The sequence below is a fragment of the Microcaecilia unicolor genome, chromosome 4, assembly GCF_901765095.1.
Source record: "Microcaecilia unicolor chromosome 4, aMicUni1.1, whole genome shotgun sequence".
Taxonomy (NCBI): Eukaryota; Metazoa; Chordata; class Amphibia; order Gymnophiona; family Siphonopidae; genus Microcaecilia; species Microcaecilia unicolor.
The window spans coordinates 371,522,342-371,541,958 of NC_044034.1; the positions used below are offsets into that span (position 1 = coordinate 371,522,342).

At 45.6% G+C, this 19,617-nt stretch overlaps 1 protein-coding gene across 2 annotated transcripts in view; it reads left to right on the forward strand.

The window, feature by feature from the left end:
- Positions 1-19,617, forward strand: part of TAB3 (TGF-beta activated kinase 1 (MAP3K7) binding protein 3) — a 63,042-nt gene that overhangs the window by 25,401 nt on the left and 18,024 nt on the right. For both annotated transcript variants that reach the window (XM_030202364.1, XM_030202366.1), the window contains exon 3: positions 576-1,977. In XM_030202364.1, coding sequence (XP_030058224.1) covers positions 576-1,977 — 1,402 coding nt within the window. The remainder of the gene's footprint in view (positions 1-575; positions 1,978-19,617) is intronic.

Sequence of the window (19,617 nt, forward strand, 5' to 3'; positions counted from 1 at the left end):
AATTAGCAGTAGAGGAGAAGGGGACAGACGAGAGATTTATCCACAGAATGGAGTACCCGAGGGGGGGCGTAGGGAGAGACAAGAGTGGAGAGGTACTGGGGAGCGGCAGAGTGAATGCACTTATAGGTCAGTAAGAAAAGTTAGAATTGAATGCGGAAACGGATGGGGAGCCAGTGAAGTGACTTAAGGAGGGGGCTAATGTGAGCATAGCGACTCTGGCGGAAAATGAGTCGTGCAGCAGAGTTTTGGACTGACTGAAGAGGAGAGAGATGGCTAAGAGGGAGGCCGGTGAGAAGCAGGTTGCAATAATCTAGGCGAGAGGTGAGAAGAGTGTAGATAAGGGTTCTGGCAGAGAGTGCTCAGAGAGGAAGGGATGGATTTTGCTGATGTTATAGAGAAAGAAACGACAGATTTTGGCAATCTGCTGAATGTGAGCAGAGAAGGAGAGAGAGGAGTTGATAATGACCCCAAGGTTACGAGCTGACTTTGTTTTTGGTTTTTTTTGGGGGGTGGGGTTAGTGTCCTTCCATGTATATTGAGAGTAAATCAATAACCTTTCTCTTTTTCTCCCCTAGAACAACAACAATGTTGAAGCTTGCTGCCGGGCCCTTGCTCAGGAGAGTAGCAAATATCTGTATATGGATTACTACAATTCTGATGAAACCAGAACGCCTAGGAATCACCTTTTGCACATCAACGTAGGAATACATCCTCCTGGTAACTACCAGTCAGGGGAAGGGACTCAGGTGAATGGAGGTCGAACGCTGGTACATAGCTCTAGCGATGGCCACATTGATCCACAGTGCACAACAGGGAAGCAGCAGATTTGCTTAGTTCAGGAGCCACACTCTGCTCCTGCTGTCGTCACAACTTCTCCAAGCTATAATCCCTTCTTTCTGAATGAGCAGGGCCGGAACACACCAACTCCTCCCCCCCAGCCAGCATCCTTGCAGCCAGGAATGAATACGTCTGCTCCTCAAGGGCTGCCTCCTTCATATATGCCCGTACCTCGATACAGTACAATGCCTATTACAGTCACGTTGTCACCAAACATTGTGTCTACACCTTTACAGATCTTTCCACCAGGTCAAAGTAATCTTTATAGGAATCCAAATTCCATCTATATTAGACAAACCTCGCAAAGTTCTCCGGGAAGGCAAATACTTCAGAATACGCCGTGGCATTCCTCATCACAGGGTCCAGTTCCACATTATCCATCACCTACTCACATGGTTTATGGTCCACCTCAAAATTATCAACCTTCACAGTTTTCTCCGAAACAGACTCAGATCCCTCAGTCTGCTTTTCAGCCATCACCTACTTCTCAGTGCTCCCCTTCCTTTGGGTCTCCTCAACACCAGGTTCAACCAAACCAGACTTCGCAGGTTTTTATGCCACCTAGTCCTTCAGCTGTTCCACCCCATTCGTATCAGCATACATCACCAAACTATCCAAAACAGGGAGGCCATTCAGTATCCTACCTCCCATATGGGCCTAGCTTGTCAAAAGGTTCCATGAAGAAAATAGAAATTACTGTCGAGCCATCTCAGAGACCTGGCACAGCAGTGAATAGGAGTCCTTCACCAAAAACTAGTCAGCCATCTCAACGGAGTCAACACCCATTGTATCCTGTAACTACTCCAAATTCTCCATCAAGAGGAATACCTGCCCAGTCAAAACCCCCGTTTAGTGTTAATCCATTATGTATTAAATGTACCCAAGCACCTGGACATACGGGAACTCCTACGCCCTCCTCGCATGTAATGTTTTCACAGCCAAATTCAACAGTTCTTAAAATCACAGTAGGCCCTGCCCTACCTGAAAACATTTTAAATTTAGTGGACCAAGATCAGCAAGCTGGAGCACCAGAACCTATTCAGCCTATTTCGTTGGTGACAGGATCTGGGTCAGAGAGAGGACGCCATAAATATCAGCGAAGCACCAGTTCTGGATCAGATGAATATGCTTATATGCAAGGTAAACTTCTTATCTGAAAGACTTGTAACTTACTAGTAGATAGATGCCGAGTGGGTGGCCTTTCCCTTGTTACTTTAAACATAAAAAGCCTTTTATTTGTACAGGACTTTGTTAAAAGTGGAACAACCCAACCTTAGAAGCAGATATTTGGATATTATATTGAGCAGAGGGTTTTGTTGTTGTTTTTTTTACATTTTAGTTCCCATGCAGTAGGCCACCATGTTTGTAATTCACCATGTTATACAATTCAGAGTGTTCCATATGACTAGCTGTAGTGTTCACACAGCAAGAATTTGCTTTGGAAGTGCGAGATGTGGTAGCCGTGTTATTCCACTTCTAAAAGCAGTCAGTAGAAAACCCCCCATACTTTAAGATACGATGATGGAGTAGCACTCCCTCCTCCTGCGAGCGCCACCTTCAAATTAGCAGTGCCCTGCCCAATGTGGAGGAGTGGCCTAGTGGTTAGGGTGGTGGACTTAGTTCCTGAGGAACTGAGTTCGATTCCCACTTCAGGCACAGGCAGCTCCTTGTGACTTTGGGCAAGTCACTTAACCCTCCATTGCCCCACATAAGCCGCATTGAGCCTGCCATGAGTGGGAAAGCGCAGGGTACAAATGTAACAAAAAAAAAAAAAGAATAAAATAAAACATAGAAAAGAAAATAAGATGATACCTTTTTTATTGGACTAACTTAATACATTTTTTGATTAGCTTTCGAAGGTAGCCTTTCTTCGTCAGATCAGAAAGATCTGATCTGACGAAGAAGGGCTACCTTCGAAAGCTAATCAAAAAATGTATTAAGTTAGTCCAATAAAAAAGGTATCATCTTATTTTCTATGTTTTATTTTATTCTGTTTCTATTGACTGCCTTTTTTGGACAATATCAAGCAAGATGTGCGACATACTCCGTGCCTATGACGATATTTATGAGTATTTGGTCTAGATGCAGTTGAATTTTATCTCCGAGAATAGAAGGAAGCGCCGCTACCCACTTAGGTCTAATGTTCCTCTCAAGGTAGCCATACTTGTTGAGAATTCAAAGTGGGTTATTTGGTCATATATTTAGACCCAAGTGGATTACAGGTTTACCTTACTTTGAATAATGTTCTTCACTTTTGCCAGAAATATCCTTTGGGCCAGCCTGTTCATTTTCAGTGGTGGGTAAGATCTTGATTGTCTTCTGTGCTGCCCAAGCACTAAGTGGACACTCTAAGCAGTAGACATTTTCATTTAAGGTAACTGTAATCGCAGCCCACAATGGCCTGTGAATGTACTGTATGGGTGATGGAGTTCTCCCAGCTGAATTTTATCTCAATATTTATTTATTTGCATTTGTATCCCACATTTTCCCACCTATTTGCGGGCTCAGTGTGGCTTACAATACATTGTAAAAATGGAAGTGCAGTTGGTTGCAGTACAATTATGGGTTACATTGTGAAGAATTATATAAGACAGAGTAAGTTCAAGATATTCTTAGGGGATCGAATAGTGGATTATAACAGGGGTGAGTTGAGAGGGGGGAAACATAATCGAGGGAATAGGGAGGTCTGACAAATTTGGTCAGTAGGTAGGGTTTAAGCGCGGGAGTAGAGGTTCAGAGAGTGTATTGGTGCGCGTCTATGAGATTGCATGGGCTTTATGTGTTTTGATCCTTGCCGTAGATTTTCTCGAAGAGATAAGTCTTTAGTAGTTTGCGGAAGTCGGTCAGTTCGTAGGTCATTTTCAGGCTGCGGGGTAGTGTATTCCAGTATTGTGTGCTCATGTATGTGAAAGTCGATCCGTGCAGTGCTTTGTATTTTATGCCTTTGCACTTAGGGAAATGGAGATTGAGGAAGGTTCGGGACGATCTTTTAGCGTTTCTGGGTGGCAGGTCAATTAGGTCGGACATGTATGCAGGGGCTTCACCGTGAATGATTTTGTGGACTAAGGTGCATACTTTAAAAGTGATGCGTTCCTTGAGTGGTAGCCAGTGTAGTTTCTCCCGTAAGGGTTTTGCACTTTCGTATTTTGGTTTTCCGAAGATGAGTCTGGCTGCTGTATTCTGTGCTGTTTGAAGTTTCTTCAGTATTTGTTCCTTGCATCCTGCGTATAATGAGTTGCAATAGTCCAGGTGACTGAGTACGAGTGATTGCACTAGACTACGGAAAACAGATCTTGGAAAGAATGGTCTAATTCTTTTCAGTTTCCACATGGAGTAGAACATTTTTTTGTTGTGTTGTTTGCATGAGTCTCGAGAGTTAGGTGGCGGTCGATGGTGACTCCAAGGATTTTTAAGGTTTCTGAGATTGGCAGATTTAGTTTAGGTGTGTTGATGGCAGTAAATTTATTCGTGTTGTATTGGGAGGTAAGTATGAGGCATTTAGTTTTTTCTGTATTCAGTTTCAGTCGGAATGCATCTGCCCAGGTATTCATGATGTGTAGACTTTGGCTGATTTCGTTAGAGATTTCATTGATGTCTTTTTTGAATGGTATATATATCGTTACATCATCGGCATATATATGTGGATTGAGGTTATGGTTAGATAAATGTTTTGCCAGGGGGGTCATCATTAGATTGAAAATAGTTGGTGAGAGGGGGGATCCTTGCGGTACTCCACAATCAGGTGTCCATGCAGCTGACGTAGTTGAGTTTGATGTGACTTGATATGAACGTGTGGTTAAGAACCCCTTGAACCAGTTTAGAACATTACCTCCTATGCCAAAGTATTCGAGAATGTTTAGTAGGATTTCGTGGTCTACCATATCAAAGGCACTCGACATGTCAAATTGTAGTAGGAGTATATTGTTGCCGGTTGCAATCATTTGTTTGAATTTGGTCATTAGGGTGATTAGCACTGTTTCTGTGCTATGATTTGACCGGAATCCTGATTGGGAGTCGTGTAGTATGGAGAACTTGTTGAGGTAGTTTGTGAGTTGTTTGGTAACCATCCCTTCGGTTATTTTAGTTATTAGTGGTATGGATGCTACTGGTCTGTAGTTTGTTATTTCGCTTGTGTTTTTCTTTGTGTCCTTGGGTATTGGGGTGAGTAGAATGTTTCCTTTTTCTTTTGGGAAAAGTCCGTTTTGTAGCATGTAGTTCATGTGGTTAGTTAGGTCTATTATGAATTGTTGGGGGGCTGATTTCATGAGGTTGTTTGGGCAGATATCTAGTTTGCATTGGGATTTGGCGAATCTCTTGAGCGTTTTAGAGATTAGGTCTTCTGATAATAGTTCGAATTCGGTCCAGATCCTGTCTGCTGGGTATATTCCGTCTTCTGGGTCTAGACAACTTAGGAGTGTTGTGTATTCCGTGGGGCTGATGGGTATTTTGAGCCGTAGTTGTATGATTTTTTCCTTGAAGTATTTCGCGAGGTCATCGACCCCTGGTGTATCTTTGCTGTTGGTTGTTACTGGTGTGGTGTCAAGCAATTTGTTTACGAGATAGAAGAGTTTGTGTGAGTCTTTGTAGTTTGGTCCAATCATAGTTTTGTAGTGTAGTCTTTTAGTCTGTTTAATGGTGTATTTGTATTTCCTCCGGAGTGATTTCCAGGCGTTCAGTGTGTGTTCGTCTTTCTTTTTATTCCATGTACGTTCTAGTTTTCTGACTTGTGTTTTGAGTTTTTTCAGTTCTTCGGTGAACCATGAATTTGTTTTTTTCCTGTGTGATGTTCTAGTTTGGATTGGGGCGATTGTGTCTAATGTTGTACTGCATATGTCGTCCCATTCTTGGAGGAATTGGATGGTGTCTGTATTTGTTGACCATTCACTTTGGTAGACCTGTTGCCAGAATGTTGTGGGGTCTATTTTTCCTCTTGTGGTGTATGTTGTTCGTTCATGTTTGTTAATTGCGTTTCTGTGTATTTTTTGCCAGTGGAGGGAGACCATCGCCTTATGGTGGTCTGTCCATGGTGTGGGTGTCCATCTTGTATCTGTAAGTAGGAGGGTAAGGTCTGGGTCGAATTTGTGTGTAATGATGTCCAGTGTATGTCCTTTTTCGTGTGTTGGTTGATTATTAGGTGCGTGTAGATCCCAGAGTTTTAAGAAGTCTTTGCATTCTTGTGTGCCTGTTGAGGTGTCGTCCTCAAGGTGTAGGTTGATATCTCCTATTATGAGGATATTTGAGGCAGAGACACATGTATTGGAGATGAAGTCTGTGAGTTGCGTTTGGGAGTCTTTCCATTTTCCTGGTGGCCTGTAGAATAGTATTGTGTTGAGGTGTCCTTGTAGGTTTGTATGAGTGATTCTTGTTGAGGCAATCTCGAGTTGTGGTGAGGTCGATTCGCCAGTGGTAGTTATGGTAAACTCAGATTTGTAAATTATGGCTATTCCGCCGCCTCTTTTTCCAGTTACTACTACTACTACTATTTAGCATTTCTATAGCGCTACAAGGCATACGCAGCGCTGTACAAACATAGAAGAAAGACAGTCCCTGCTCAAAGAGCTTACAATCTAATAGACAAAAAATAAATAAAGTAAGCAAATCAAATCAATTAATGTGAACGGGAAGGAAGAGAGGAGGGTAGGTGGAGGCGAGTAGTTACAAGTGGTTACGAGTCAAAAGCAATGTTAAAGAGGTGGGTTTTCAGTCTAGATTTAAAGGTGGCCAAGGATGGGGCAAGACGTAGGGGCTCAGGAAGTTTATTCCAGGCGTAGGGTGCAGCGAGACAGAAGGCGCGAAGTCTGGAGTTGGCAGTAGTGGAGAAGGGAACAGATAAGTAGGATTTATCCATGGAGCGGAGTGCACGGGAAGGGGTGTAGGGAAGGACGAGTGTGGAGAGATACTGGGGAGCAGCAGAGTGAATACATTTATAGGTTAGTAGAAGAAGTTTGAACAGGATGCGAAAACGGATAGGGAGCCAGTGAAGGGTCTTGAGGAGAGGGGTAGTATGAGTAAAGCGACCCTGGCGGAAGATGAGACGGACAGCAGAGTTTTGAACCGACTGGAGAGGGGAGAGGTGACTAAGTGGGAGGCCAGCAAGAAGCAGATTGCAGTAGTCTAAACGAGAGGTGACAAGGGTGTGGATGAGGGTTTTGGTAGAGTGCTCGGAAAGAAAGGGGCGGATTTTACGGATGTTGTAAAGAAAGAAACGACAGGTCTTGGCGGTCTGCTGGATATGAGCAGAGAAGGAGAGAGAAGAGTCAAAGATGACCCCAAGGTTTCGAGCTGAGGAGACAGGGAGAATGAGAGAGCCATCAACAGAAATAGAAAACGGGGGGAGCGGGGAGGTGGGTTTGGGGGGGAAAATGAGAAGCTCGGTTTTGGTCATATTAATTTCAGGTGGCGTTGAGACATCCAGGCAGCAATGTCAGACAAGCACGCTGAAACTTTGGTTTGGATGCAAGGTGAGATATCAGGGGTAGAAAGGTAGATTTGGGAGTCATCAGCATAGAGATGGTAGGAAAAGCCATGGGATGAGATTAATGAACCAAGGGAAGAAGTGTAGATAGAAAAGAGGAGGGGACCAAGAACAGAACCCTGAGGTACGCCGACAGGCAGAGGAATAGAAGTAGAAGAGGATCCACCAGAGTGAACACTAAAGGTGCGGAGGGAGAGGTAGGAAGAGAACCAGGAAAGGACAGAGCCCTGGAATCCAAGTGAGGACAGGGTATCGAGAAGTATGTTGTGATCGACAGTGTCAAAAGCAGCGGAAAGATCAAGAAGAATGAGGATGGAATATTGACCTCTGGATTTAGCCAGTAATAGGTCATTGGAGACTTTAGTAAGCGCAGTTTCGGTTGAGTGGAGAGGGCGAAAACCAGATTGTAATGGGTCAAGAATAGCATGTGAGGAGAGAAAATCAAGGCAGCGGCGGTGAACAGCACGCTCAAGTAATTTGGAGGGAAAAGGAAGGAGGGAGATGGGTCGGTAATTAGAGGGACAAGTAGGGTCAAGTGAAGGCTTCTTAAGGAGAGGTGTGACCACAGCATGTTTAAAGGCAGCAGGAACAGTCGCAGTGGAAAGTGAGAGATTGAGAATGTGACAGATAAAAGGAATAAGAGTAGGAGAGATGGCATTAAGAAGGTGGGTGGGAATGGGATCAGAGGAACAGGTGGTACATTTTGAGGAAGAAAGGAGAAGTGTAGTTTCCTCAATAGTAACTTCAGGAAAGGAGGAAAGGGAATGAGGGGAAGGAGAGAGAGGGGAACGGACTAGTGGAGGGAGAGCTGGTGAGGTAGAGAAAGCAAGGTTTATCTTTTGAATCTTGTTGTGAAAGAATTCAGCAAGGGTCTGAGGAGATAATGAAGGGGGAGTTGGGTGAGGGGGCACCTTGAGGAGAGAGTTCAATGTGGTGAAGAGAAGTCGAGGATTAAGTACATAAGTACATAAGTAGTGCCATACTGGGAAAGACCAAAGGTCCATCTAGCCCAGCATCCTGTCACCGACAGTGGCCAATCCAGGTCAAGGGCACCTGGCACGCTCCCCAAACGTAAAAACATTCCAGACAAGTTATACCTAAAAATGCGGAGAGAGAGAGTTGGTCAGTTGGATATAATAATCCTGTTTGGCATGTAAAAGAGCAGATTGGAAGGAGGTCAGCATGAACTTAAAGTGTAAGAAATCAGCAAGGGCCTGAGATTTCCGCCAGAGGCGTTCGGCGGAGCGGGTACAGGAACGTAGGTAGCGGATATTAGAATTCAGCCAAGGTTGGGGTTTTGTACGCCTTACAGGGCGGGTCATCAAAGGTGCAACAGTGTCTAAGGCAGAGGATAGAGTATTGTTGTAAGAAGAAACAGCCTCGTTGACAGACGTGGATGGTGCCACAGTAGAGAGGAGGTTTGAAACATGGGAGGATAGAGTTGAAGGGTCAATATCGTGAAGATTCCTAGATAAATTAGATAGGATAGGACGGGACTGGGAGGGAGGAGATTTAAGTGTGAAAGTTATAAGATGGTGATCAGAGGAGGGATGATCAGAGGCAAGGAAACTAGAAGGTGAACAGTTGGAGGAGAAGATGAGATCAAGACAGTGACCATTTTGATGAGTGGGGGAGGTGGAGCATAGTTGGAGATTAAAGGACGACGTTAAAGCGAGTAACTTGGAAATATAGGAGTTGGAAGGATCATTAGCAGGAATATTAAAGTCACCAAGGATGAGAGAGGGGGAGGAAGGATCATGGAAGAAGGCAAGCCAGGCGTCAAAGTCACTGAGAAAGGATGAAAGGGACTTATCAGGGGGACGATAAATGACCGCTATTCGAAGAGGCAGAGGAGAGAAAAGGCGGATAGAGTGGACTTCAAAGGAGGAAAAACAGTGAGATTGAGGTGGAAGAAGGGGTTGAAATCTGGAGGAGGGAGAGAGAAGTAGTCCAACACCGCCCCCACGGCCAGCAGGGCGAGGAGTATGTTCTTGCCCAATGGGTGATTTTGTATTCTGGTGGGCATGTCTCTTTGATGGCGGGGTCTGTGGGACCATGGAACCATGTTTCGGTGATAAATAGAAAGTCTAGACTGGTAATCCAGTCTAGTATGTCTATTGAGTTACTTACTGCTGATCTTGCGTTGATGTATCCTATTCGGATGAAGCGGTATGGTTCTGTTGGGAGGTTAGATGTATTTATTTTTATTAGTTGTTTGTTATCTCGGTGGTTGAATTTTTCGTTGTTGCTTTTCTTTTTTTCTTTCTGTTGGTGAGGTTCATATGTGGAGTTTTTTCCTTTAGGTTGGTTGTTGTGTTTTTGGTCTGGTGGGTTGTTGATTGTTTGTGCATAGAGTTGGTGGATTGTGGTTGGGTTGTTGTTGATGTTAGGGGTGGTCCATGCGTGGTAGATTATGGGAGTGAGGTAGATTATTATCAGTAGTTTGTTGGTATTCATGTTGGCTTTGTGGATGGTATTCGTTGTAGTATTGGGTGTTGTTAGTGATGTCAGTTGTTTGTGGACAGTGTTCGTGGATGTGTTGGGCGGAGTCTGTGATATCTGTGGTGCATCGACTGTCTTAACAATTGGTTCAGGACGGTGGTTGTGTCAGCAGGTGTTGCAGTGCTTAGAACAGGTGGTCCATAGCTGTAATTAATTCAACAAGTCATTGGCATAATTAGACCTTTGGGTTAGTGATCTAAGTGGTAAGGGTATCGTTCAGTTGTAGTGCAGGTGCTTACAGTATGTAGGGTAGGTAGATGGAGTTAAGGCTTAGAAGCAGAACAGTGTGAGAGGCTTTTGGTGTGTGTTTGTAGGCAGTGTTGCAGAATTGCATAAGCAGAGCAAAGTTAGCAGGTAAAGGCAATTTTGCTAGATCAGATCAGGGCGATAAGCAAATCGAAAGTGAGTAGGCAAAGCAGACAGGTCGTATGCGTCCTGGCAGCAGTAGTGGCAGTTCTATCAGGTCCTTTGTCAAATCAAAGGTAATTTGCAGAGTCAAGCGAGGTAAAAAGCAAATCAAAAGCAAGCAAGCAAGATCAAAGGCATTTTTAAAGTTATGCAAGGCTATGAAGCAAAAGCAAAATCAAATCAAAAGCAAGCCGGCAGGGGCCCTGTATCTCCTTATATTCAGACAATTGAATCGCACTCTCCAGTGCAATTCCAAATTTGGATGTCCGGGCAGTCTGGGTGATTTGCAGAGTCAGCAAGCTACACGGCAAACTCAAAGCAAGCAGGTAGAATCAAAGGCAGTTTTGTAGTAGCAGGCATGACTGTAAAGCAAGGTCGAATCAAAGCAAGCAAGCAAGCAGGCAGAGGCCCTGTTTCTCCTTATGTCCCCGCTTGATTACCCAGTCCCCGGACCTCGTCGATGTGTCCTGGTCAGCGTGGTTCGGCGGTCGCGTGGCTGGCAGGTAGCAGCGATCAGCCTCCAGCCCACCAGATCCCGCCGGTAGTTCACCTGAATTCGGCCCTGGTCTACTATCTCCGGCGCACCCCAGGTCGGTCTAGGCACTCACCAGCCAGTCCTCCGCTTGGTGGGCCCCTGGACTAGGGCACCGATCCTCCCTCAGCGATGTCGATCAGTGCGGCGCGTCCGTTGGGTCCGGGTAGCGCTGAACCCGTGATGATGAAGTCTCAGCTGGTTGCTCGAGTCGCCTTGCCCAGGCGCGCCAATCTGCCGGAGGTGCCTGCGGGCAGTGGTCAGCGACGCTGGCGGCGGGTTCGGCGGTCAGGGCCAGGCAGTTCCCGGGATCCCGGTCCGCTTCCTCGCTTCGCAGCTCAGACTGGGTGTATCCGAGCGCCTCCGGGTCTTCGCGTTGTCTCCCGCCTCCCAACAACCCGAGCCACGAGGTCGGTGGGTTCGGCGGTTAGGGCCAGGCAGTTCCCGCCGGGATCTCGGTCCGCTTCCCCGCACCGCAGCCCAGACTGGGTGTGCTTGAGCGTCTCCGGGTCTCTCGCCTCCCAACAGCTTGAGCCACGAGGTCGAGGTGAGGCCACGGGACTACTGGTTGCCGCGGACATATATAAAAGGCACCTCCAACATTCTAATTGAAGCCTCCAGCCGGAAACTTGAGGTGGCATCGATATCGGGTTTAGTACACAAAGGAAAAGAGAGTTGCAAGTAAAGCAATTAACTCCTGCCACAATTGTTTTCTCAGGCACCTGGAGTGGTTGCCCTGGGTGATTAACAAGGTCAGCTGGGGTGCACAGGGAGGGGGGAGGGAAACTCTGAACTGGGAGGGAGGAGGGAGTGATGGGCCCCTGGCACACACTCTGATTCTCATCAGTGTTGCCAGGTGGGCGGTTTTACCGCCCAATTGGGCAGTTTTCCGCGACCCGCCGTGGGAAATTTTTGCCCGCGGTGGGTCGCGGTTTTTTGGGCTTCTTTTTTTTCTTTTGGGCGGTTTTCAGGCGGTTTTTTCGGCTGCGGGGGGCGGGGTTAGTGACATTTTGGGCGGGGTTAGTGATGTTCTGGGCGGGGCCGATGATTAGGGAGGCGGGGCCGGTGACGGGGAGGCGGGGCCGATGACTGCGGGGGCGGGGTTGATGACGGCGGGGGCGGGGTGATGACACGGGGTGGGGGTGTCAGGGGCGGGGTTTGAGTTTGGGCGGGTTTGGGGCTGTTTTTAGGCTGGATTGGGTGGGAAAAAAATTTTCCACCTGGCAACCCTGATTCTCAAGAAAACAAAGGGGCAGACGATCTGCAAACTCCAAAGTGGAAACTGTACAAAGCAGATCGTAGATAAACCAAAGAGATATTTTATTAATATGATAAAGATAAAATATGCATACAATAGTCTGTATACATAAAATAGCCCGACACAGGCCATAAAATAGGCCGTGCATATTTTATCTTTATCATATTAATAAAATATCTCTTTGGTTTATCTACGATCTGCTTTGTACAGTTTCAACCCTGATTCTCATACATACACTATCACTGTCACAGACACACTCGCACCCAGTCTCAGTCTCTCACACAGTCAATCTCACACACACTCTCTCAAACATACACACTCAGAGGAAAACCTTGCTAGCGCCCGTTTCATTTCTCAGAAACGGGCCTTTTTTTACTAGTGTTTCAATAATTTTTATTAAAGATTCTTACAGCATTATAACATCTAACAATATTAACATCATCTAATTACAACACCATCATGCCTTCATACCAGCAATTCAGCTTTCTTTTTCATTTTCCCTGACCCCCCTATTCTCCCTCCCCCCACTCTCGCTGCAATAATCTAGAAGCAATCTTAAAGAGTACCATCCCACACCTAACCCTTAACCAAACTCATTGCCGATTCCCCCCACCCCCAACTCACTCCTAATCCACCCCCTTCCCTTCTCCGTCTCTTGTCTATGAGACCTTAGAGTAATATAAGTCTCTGCAGAGTTCATAGATTCAGCAGTTGTCCTCTCGCTGTAGGAGTGAGAGTCTCTCTATCCCAGCTGAATTTTAAGCTTTAGGAAGCCTTGGAAAAACTGAAATACATTTCTTGTCTTTGTTGTAGGCCTATCACTTAATATGAAGCTTAATATCTTAAGATTGTTAGTAGTTAAACATCTGATATAAATATGTAAAAATAGAGGTTATTGTAAGCCTGATAGAACTGCAAAATCCCTTTTTACCATTTTCTTAGCATTTACAGTTTCTTAATGTTCTCAGCTCAAGTCCACAAAGATGAAATAATATATTCTACTCATAGAAGGCTACCTCTGAGCCAATCAGGAAAACAAGTTTACACACATTACTTTTCTTTAAAATTCAGGGGGTCTTTTACTAAAAATTAGCTTATCTGTAGCAGGGCCCGTTTATTTATTTATTTATAGCATTTATTATATCCCACATTTTCCCACCTACGGGCAGGCTCAATGTGGCTTACATCAGCCTGAAAGACATACATCAAACAGGCATTAAACAATCGAGTACATTGAAGTTGAGGAGGTTAGTGAGTAATTACAGAGGAGAAGAGAAGGTGAAGGGTAATAGGGTTCAACATGTCGTTATGATAGCGACAATTCAGGAGTTACGGATACAAGGAGGGACTTTGGCATAAGCTTTTCCAAATAAATTTGTTTTGAGAGATTTTCTGAAAGTCGAATGATCATGAGTAGTTTTTACAGATTTATTTTTATTTATTTTATTTTTGTTACGTTTGTACCCCGCGCTTTCCCACTCATGGCAGGCTCAATGCGGCTTACATGGGGCAATGGAGGGTTAAGTGACTTCCCAGAGTCACAAGGAGCTGCCTGTGCCTGAAGTGGGAATCCAACTCAGTTCCTCAGTTCCCCAGGACCAAAGTCCACCACCCTAACCACTAGGCCACTCCTCCACTGTTGCTACTATTTGAGATTCTACATGGAATGTGGTTATTCCACTAGCAACATTCCATGTAGAAGTTGGCCCTTGCAGATCACCAATGTGGCTGCGCAGGCTTCTGCTTCTGTCTGGCTCAATGCGGCTTACATGGGGCAATGGAGGGTTAAGTGACTTGCCCAGAGTCACAAGGAGCTGCCTGTGCCTGAAGTGGGAATTGAACTCAGTTCCTCAGTTCCCCAGGACCAAAGTCCACCACCCTAACCACTAGGCCACTCCTCCACAATCCATGCCACAAATGTGCGCTAATATAGGGAAAGGTGGATGCATAAGTGGTTTTATATTTGAGGCCACAGCATGCTGGGTAATGGAGATTTAAGTATGAACGAGATGATTTGTGAGAATTCCTTGGTGGCAAGTTGATAAGGGTGTCCTTATATGCTGGAGCTTCACCATAGAGGATTTTATGCACCAGGGTGCATAAAGTTATTCCTATGGGCCCTCCTGCAGATAACTCCAGCTGATCTTTAGTAAAAGTCTCCCTCAGTGCGTTCTGCTAAATGTTGCAGAGCCCATTCAAGCACTTTGATGTAAGCACCCAGACTCACTGGGGTGCTGGTGTATTACAGCAGTATTGCCTAGCTCTATGATATACCCAGCAGAGACTTGGAGCGCCATTAGACAAAGAAAAGAATAGTCTGGATATACACCAGGCCCCAGAACATGGAAGACTTAATTGTTTGTGGAACATTGATTTCTGTATTAGAAAGGACCAAGCATACAACGCTTTCATGCCATGTAACATTTCATCAGAGGTGACTGTAGAGTTAACAAGGCTGAAGTACTTCATAATTATGTTTTATTCACTTTATTGTTTGTAAGCCTTATTGAACTTGAGTCTATTTCAGGGTATAAATCAGGGCCGTAGCTACGTGGGGCTACTGGGGCTTGGGCCCCCATAGATTTGGCCCTGGACCCCCCCCCCCCTACCGATGACCCTCTCGACCCCCTCCCACCGCCAACCTGCCATCGTCGTCTGCTACCTTTGCTGGCGGGGGACCCCAATCTCTGCCAACCGAGGTCCTCTTCTTTATGCCTTGTAGCGCTATAGAAATGATAAATAGTACTAGTAGTAGTAGTTCTGTTTGCACGTTGTACGTGCAGGACGTCAGACTCACAGAAACAGAACGAAGACTTGCGCCAGAAGAAGAGCACCTCGGCTGGAGGGGGTTGGGGTCACCTGCCAGCAAAGGTAGGCGACAATGGCGAGGGAGGGGGGACGAGAGGGTCATCGGGGGGGGGGTCAAAGTTGGTGGTGGCGGCAGTGGGGGGGTGGCAGCGGCGCTGGGGGGGGGGCTTAAATGTGCCCCCTCACCTCGAGCTCTGGACCCCCATCCCGCCGAAGTCTGGCTACGCCCCCCGGTATAAATGTCATGAATAAATAAATAAATACTGTATGTATCGGGAGGATTAGGTTCTGCTTTAGTTGCACATTGATTTTTAGAATTCTCCGAGGACAAGAAAGACTGTGAATCCTCACACTTGGGGTGATGTCACCGATGGAGGCCGGCGCTGGAGAGTGTATCCCAACAACTTTTATAAAAGCATTTGGCCCATCTCACTGCATGTGTTCCTGTTCTGACCTGCCGCTGTCGCACAGGACCTTCTCAGTTTGTTTTTTTCCCTTGGAACTGATCAGTCCTGTTGTTGAGTCGTGATCCCCTTATCTCCTGTCCTGTCACTGGATTGGAAACTGGTTGGCTGACAGACCACAGAGGGTAGTGGTAAATAGAATTTGCTCGGAGGAACGGAAAGTGAGTAGCGGAGTGCCTCAGGGATTATTCCGGGGGCCATTTCTGTGTAATATATTTGTGAGGGATATTGCCAAGGGGTTAGAAAGAAAAGTTTTTGCAGATGACACAAAGATTTCCAACAGAGGTGGTGGTAGAAAACATGAGATCTACAAAAATTAGTAACATTATTGGATTGGGTTTGATCAATCAGGTATTGACAAAAAAAATGTGACCATATTGCAGTAATAAATATTGCAGTCATAACTACAGAAGTACATAAGTATTGCCATACTGGGAAAGACCAAAGGTCCATCGAGCCCAGCATCCTGTTTCCAACAGTGGCCAATCCAGGTCACAAATACCCGGCAAGATCCCAAAAATGTACAAAACATTTTATACTGCTTATCCCAGAAATAGTGAATTTTCCCCAAACCTTTTTTAAACTCCGCTAAGCTAACCACCTTTACCACATTCTCTGGCAACGAATTCCAGAGTTTAATTAAATTATAAAATCACCCTTCCAAAATTACACCAAATGTTACTACAGTTAAAAATACAAAAGAGTAATAATACCTCAGTGATACCAAATTAAAACAGCTAAACAAAGATCCAGAGGTGCTGTGCTATAACCTACACCAGCAGACTGGATGGGCCATACAGGTCTTTATCTTTCGTCATCTGCTATGTTGCTATGATTCCTTCTTCCTCCATTGGGGACAGGGTCTTCTATACGCGTAACCTCTAATACCTCTCATAGTGAAGACTATTCTGTAGCTCAGTCAACATCAGGGAGCCGTGATTTTTATAGCCCCTTATTGGGCAAGACAAACATGCTTCCCACTTCTGTGGGACCTTTCCATCAGAAATTCTATGAGACTGGAGTTTTTTCCGACAGATTGTGCAAGGACTAGGGCGCTGTTACATCTCAAGAAAGAGACCTTAGCCCTCAAGAGTTTGGATACTAAATGGTTAACATTTTCTTCAGTGAACTTGGATTCCACTTAAGAGGGCGCAAAAGGTTTAATGTCAGGTGTGAGAGCAAAGCAATAGATCCCTTCACTTGCCCTACCTTCTACATCTATAAAAAGTAGCAGAGAAAGAGAAAAGGAAGAGTCTCCTTTTGTTTTAGTTGGATTTTTCCACACCTGGCTTCAGCTGCAAAGTCCTCTGGTGAGATCCCTGCTTCCCTGTTGCAACTCCTGTGAGCTTGAGCCGCACAGCACTGGAAGTTTGGATTGGTCTCGCAGTATCAAGTCTCGCAGTTGGAGGAGTTTGGGCAGGGAAACAGGGACTTCGTTGTAGAAATCTGTATTTCTACTGAGCTGCTGCGGGCCAGAAAATGAAGTTGGTGGTCCAGGTTTTGGTCCGCGGTCTATGGGTTGGGCAACACTGGCCTAGATCGATGCTCTTGGTATGATGGTATTTATTTATTTAATTGCATTTGTATCCCACATTTTCCCACCTATTTGTGGGCTCAGTGTGGCTTACAATACATTGTAAATAATAGAAATACAGTTTGTTACATTACGATTATGGTTACATTGTGAATAGTTAAGGAAGACAGAGTCAGATCAATCACCTTTGGGGCGTAGAAACTAAAGGATATGACGTTGGGGAATTACTACGTTGATCGAATAATAACAAGAGAGCGATGGGGGTAGACATTTTTTATCTGTGGGTAGATTGTTGAATGGGAGAGAGTACGGGGAAGTGGAGTACATGGGGTAATATCTTGAGGCGTTGTTATGGTGTATATGGGATTTATATGTTTTGATCCTTGCGGTATGTTTTGTCAAAGAGATAGGTCTTCAATCGTTTGTGGAAGTCTGTCAACTCATAGACCGCTCTCAGGCCGCGTGGCAGTGCGTTCCAGAGTTGCATGCTCTTGTAGGAGAAGGTTGATCAGACAGTCCTCAAGAATCTGTTTGCGATATACAATAGATCATTTAAGGGAAAGGCACCAAATTGGTGGATGCTTTATCTGTAATATTGGGTTCAGAGTACAATTAATTGAAATGTCATAGCATTTTTAAAAGTTGGCTATTTGCTAAATATTTAGGATGATCTTTTTCGTTTGCTGTCTGTTTGGAATTTTATGTGAAATGATTCTGTTCTATTACTACTACTACTTAACATTTCTAAAGCGCTACTAGGGTTACGCAGCACTGTACAATTTAACGTGGAAGGACAGTCCCTGCTCAAGGAGCTTACAATCTAAGAGACAAGTGTACAATCTAAAAGACAAGTGTAGAGTCAATCTGATAGGGCATACTATATTTCTCGAAAGGTTAGGTGCCGAAAGCAGCATTGAAGAGGTGAGTTTTAAGCAGAGATTTGAAGATGGGTAGGGAGGGGGCTTGGCGTAGGGGTTGAGGAAGAGTGTTCCAGGCATAGGGTGAGCTAAGGCAGAATGAGCGGAGCCTGGAGTTGGCAGTGGTGGAGAAGGGTACTGAAAGGAGGGTTTTGTCCTGAGAGCGGAGGTTACGGGCGGGAACATAGGGGGAGATGAGGGTAGAGAGGTAGTGAGGAGCCGCAGACCGGGTGCATTTATAGGTAAGGAGGAGAAGCTTGAATTGTATGCGGTATCTGATCGGAAGCCAGTGAAGTGACTTGAGGAGAGGGGTGATATGAGTATATCGGTTCTGGCGGAATATAAGACGTGCGGCAGCGTTCTGAACGGATTGAAGGGAGGATAGATGGCTAAGTGGGAGGCCAGTGAAGAGTAAGTTGCAGTAGTCAAGGCGAGAGGTAATGAGAGCGTGGATGAGAGTTCGTGTGGTGTGCTCAGAGAGGAAAGGGCGAATTTTGCTGATTTTGAAGAGGAAGAAGTGACAGGTCTTGGCAGTCTGTTGGATATGCACAGAGAAGGAGAGGGAGGAGTCGAAGATGACTCCGAGGTTGCGGGCAGATGGGATGGGGAGGATGAGGGTGTTATCAACTGAGATAGAGAATGGAGGAAGAGGAGAAGTGGGTTTAGGTGGAAAGACGAGGAGCTCAGTTTTGGACATGTTCAGCTTCAGGTGGCGGTTGGACATCCAGGCAGCAATGTCGGATAAGCAGGCCGATACCTTGGCCTGGGTCTCCGCGGTGATGTCTGGTGTGGAGAGATATAGCTGGGTGTCATCAGCATAAAGATGATACTGAAAACCATGAGATGAGATCAGTGAGCCTAGGGAAGAGGTGTAGATTGAGAAGAGAAGAGGTCCAAGGACAGATCCCTGGGGAACTCCAACAGATAGTGGGATGGGAGTGGAGAAAGATCCATGAGAGTGTACCCTGAAGGTGCAGTGGGAGAGATAAGAGGAGAACCAGGAGAGGACAGAGCCTTGGAACCCAAAAGAGAACAGTGTGGCAAGAAGTAAATCATGATTGACAGTGTCAAACGCAGCGGATAGATCGAGGAGGATGAGGATGGAATAGTGGACTCTGGATTTGGCAAGGAGCAGGTCGTTGCAGACTTTAGAGAGTGCTGTTTCTGTCGAGTGTAGAGGGCGAAAACCGGATTGAAGTGGATCGAGGATGGCATAAGTAGGAGAGAAAATCAAGGCAGCGACTGTGAACGGCGCGCTCAAGTGTTTCGGAGAGGAAGGGGAGGAGAGAGATGGGGCGGTAGTTGGAGGGGCAGGTAGGGTCAAGTGATGGTTTTTTAAGGAGAGGTGTGACTACGGCGTGCTTGAAGGTGTCAGGGACAGTTGCAGTGGAGAGAGAAAGGTTAAGGATGCGACAGATGGAGGGGGTGACAGTATGGGAGATGGTGTTAAGTAGGTTGGTGGGGATGGGATCGGAGGAACAGGTGGTGCATTTCAAGGGGTTAATGTAACATCTGTACACGCAAGGGACATAAGATTTCTTGATGAAATCAAGGACAGCTTCATGGAACAGCTAGTTCAGGAGCCGACAAGAGAAGGAAAAATACTAGACTTAGTCCTTAGTGGTGCTCATGATCTAGTGCAGGGGGTAACGATACGAGGGCCGCTTGATAACAGTGATCATAATATGATCGGTTTTGATATTGGCATTGAAGGAAGTGAAACTAGGAAATCAAGTACGCTAGCGTTTAACTATAGAAAAGGTGATTACGACAAAATGAGAAAAATGGTAAAAAAAAGACTGAAAGGAGCAGCTCGCAGAGTAAAAAACTTGCATCAGGCGTGGATGCTGTTTAAAAACACCATCCTGGAGGTTCAGGACAA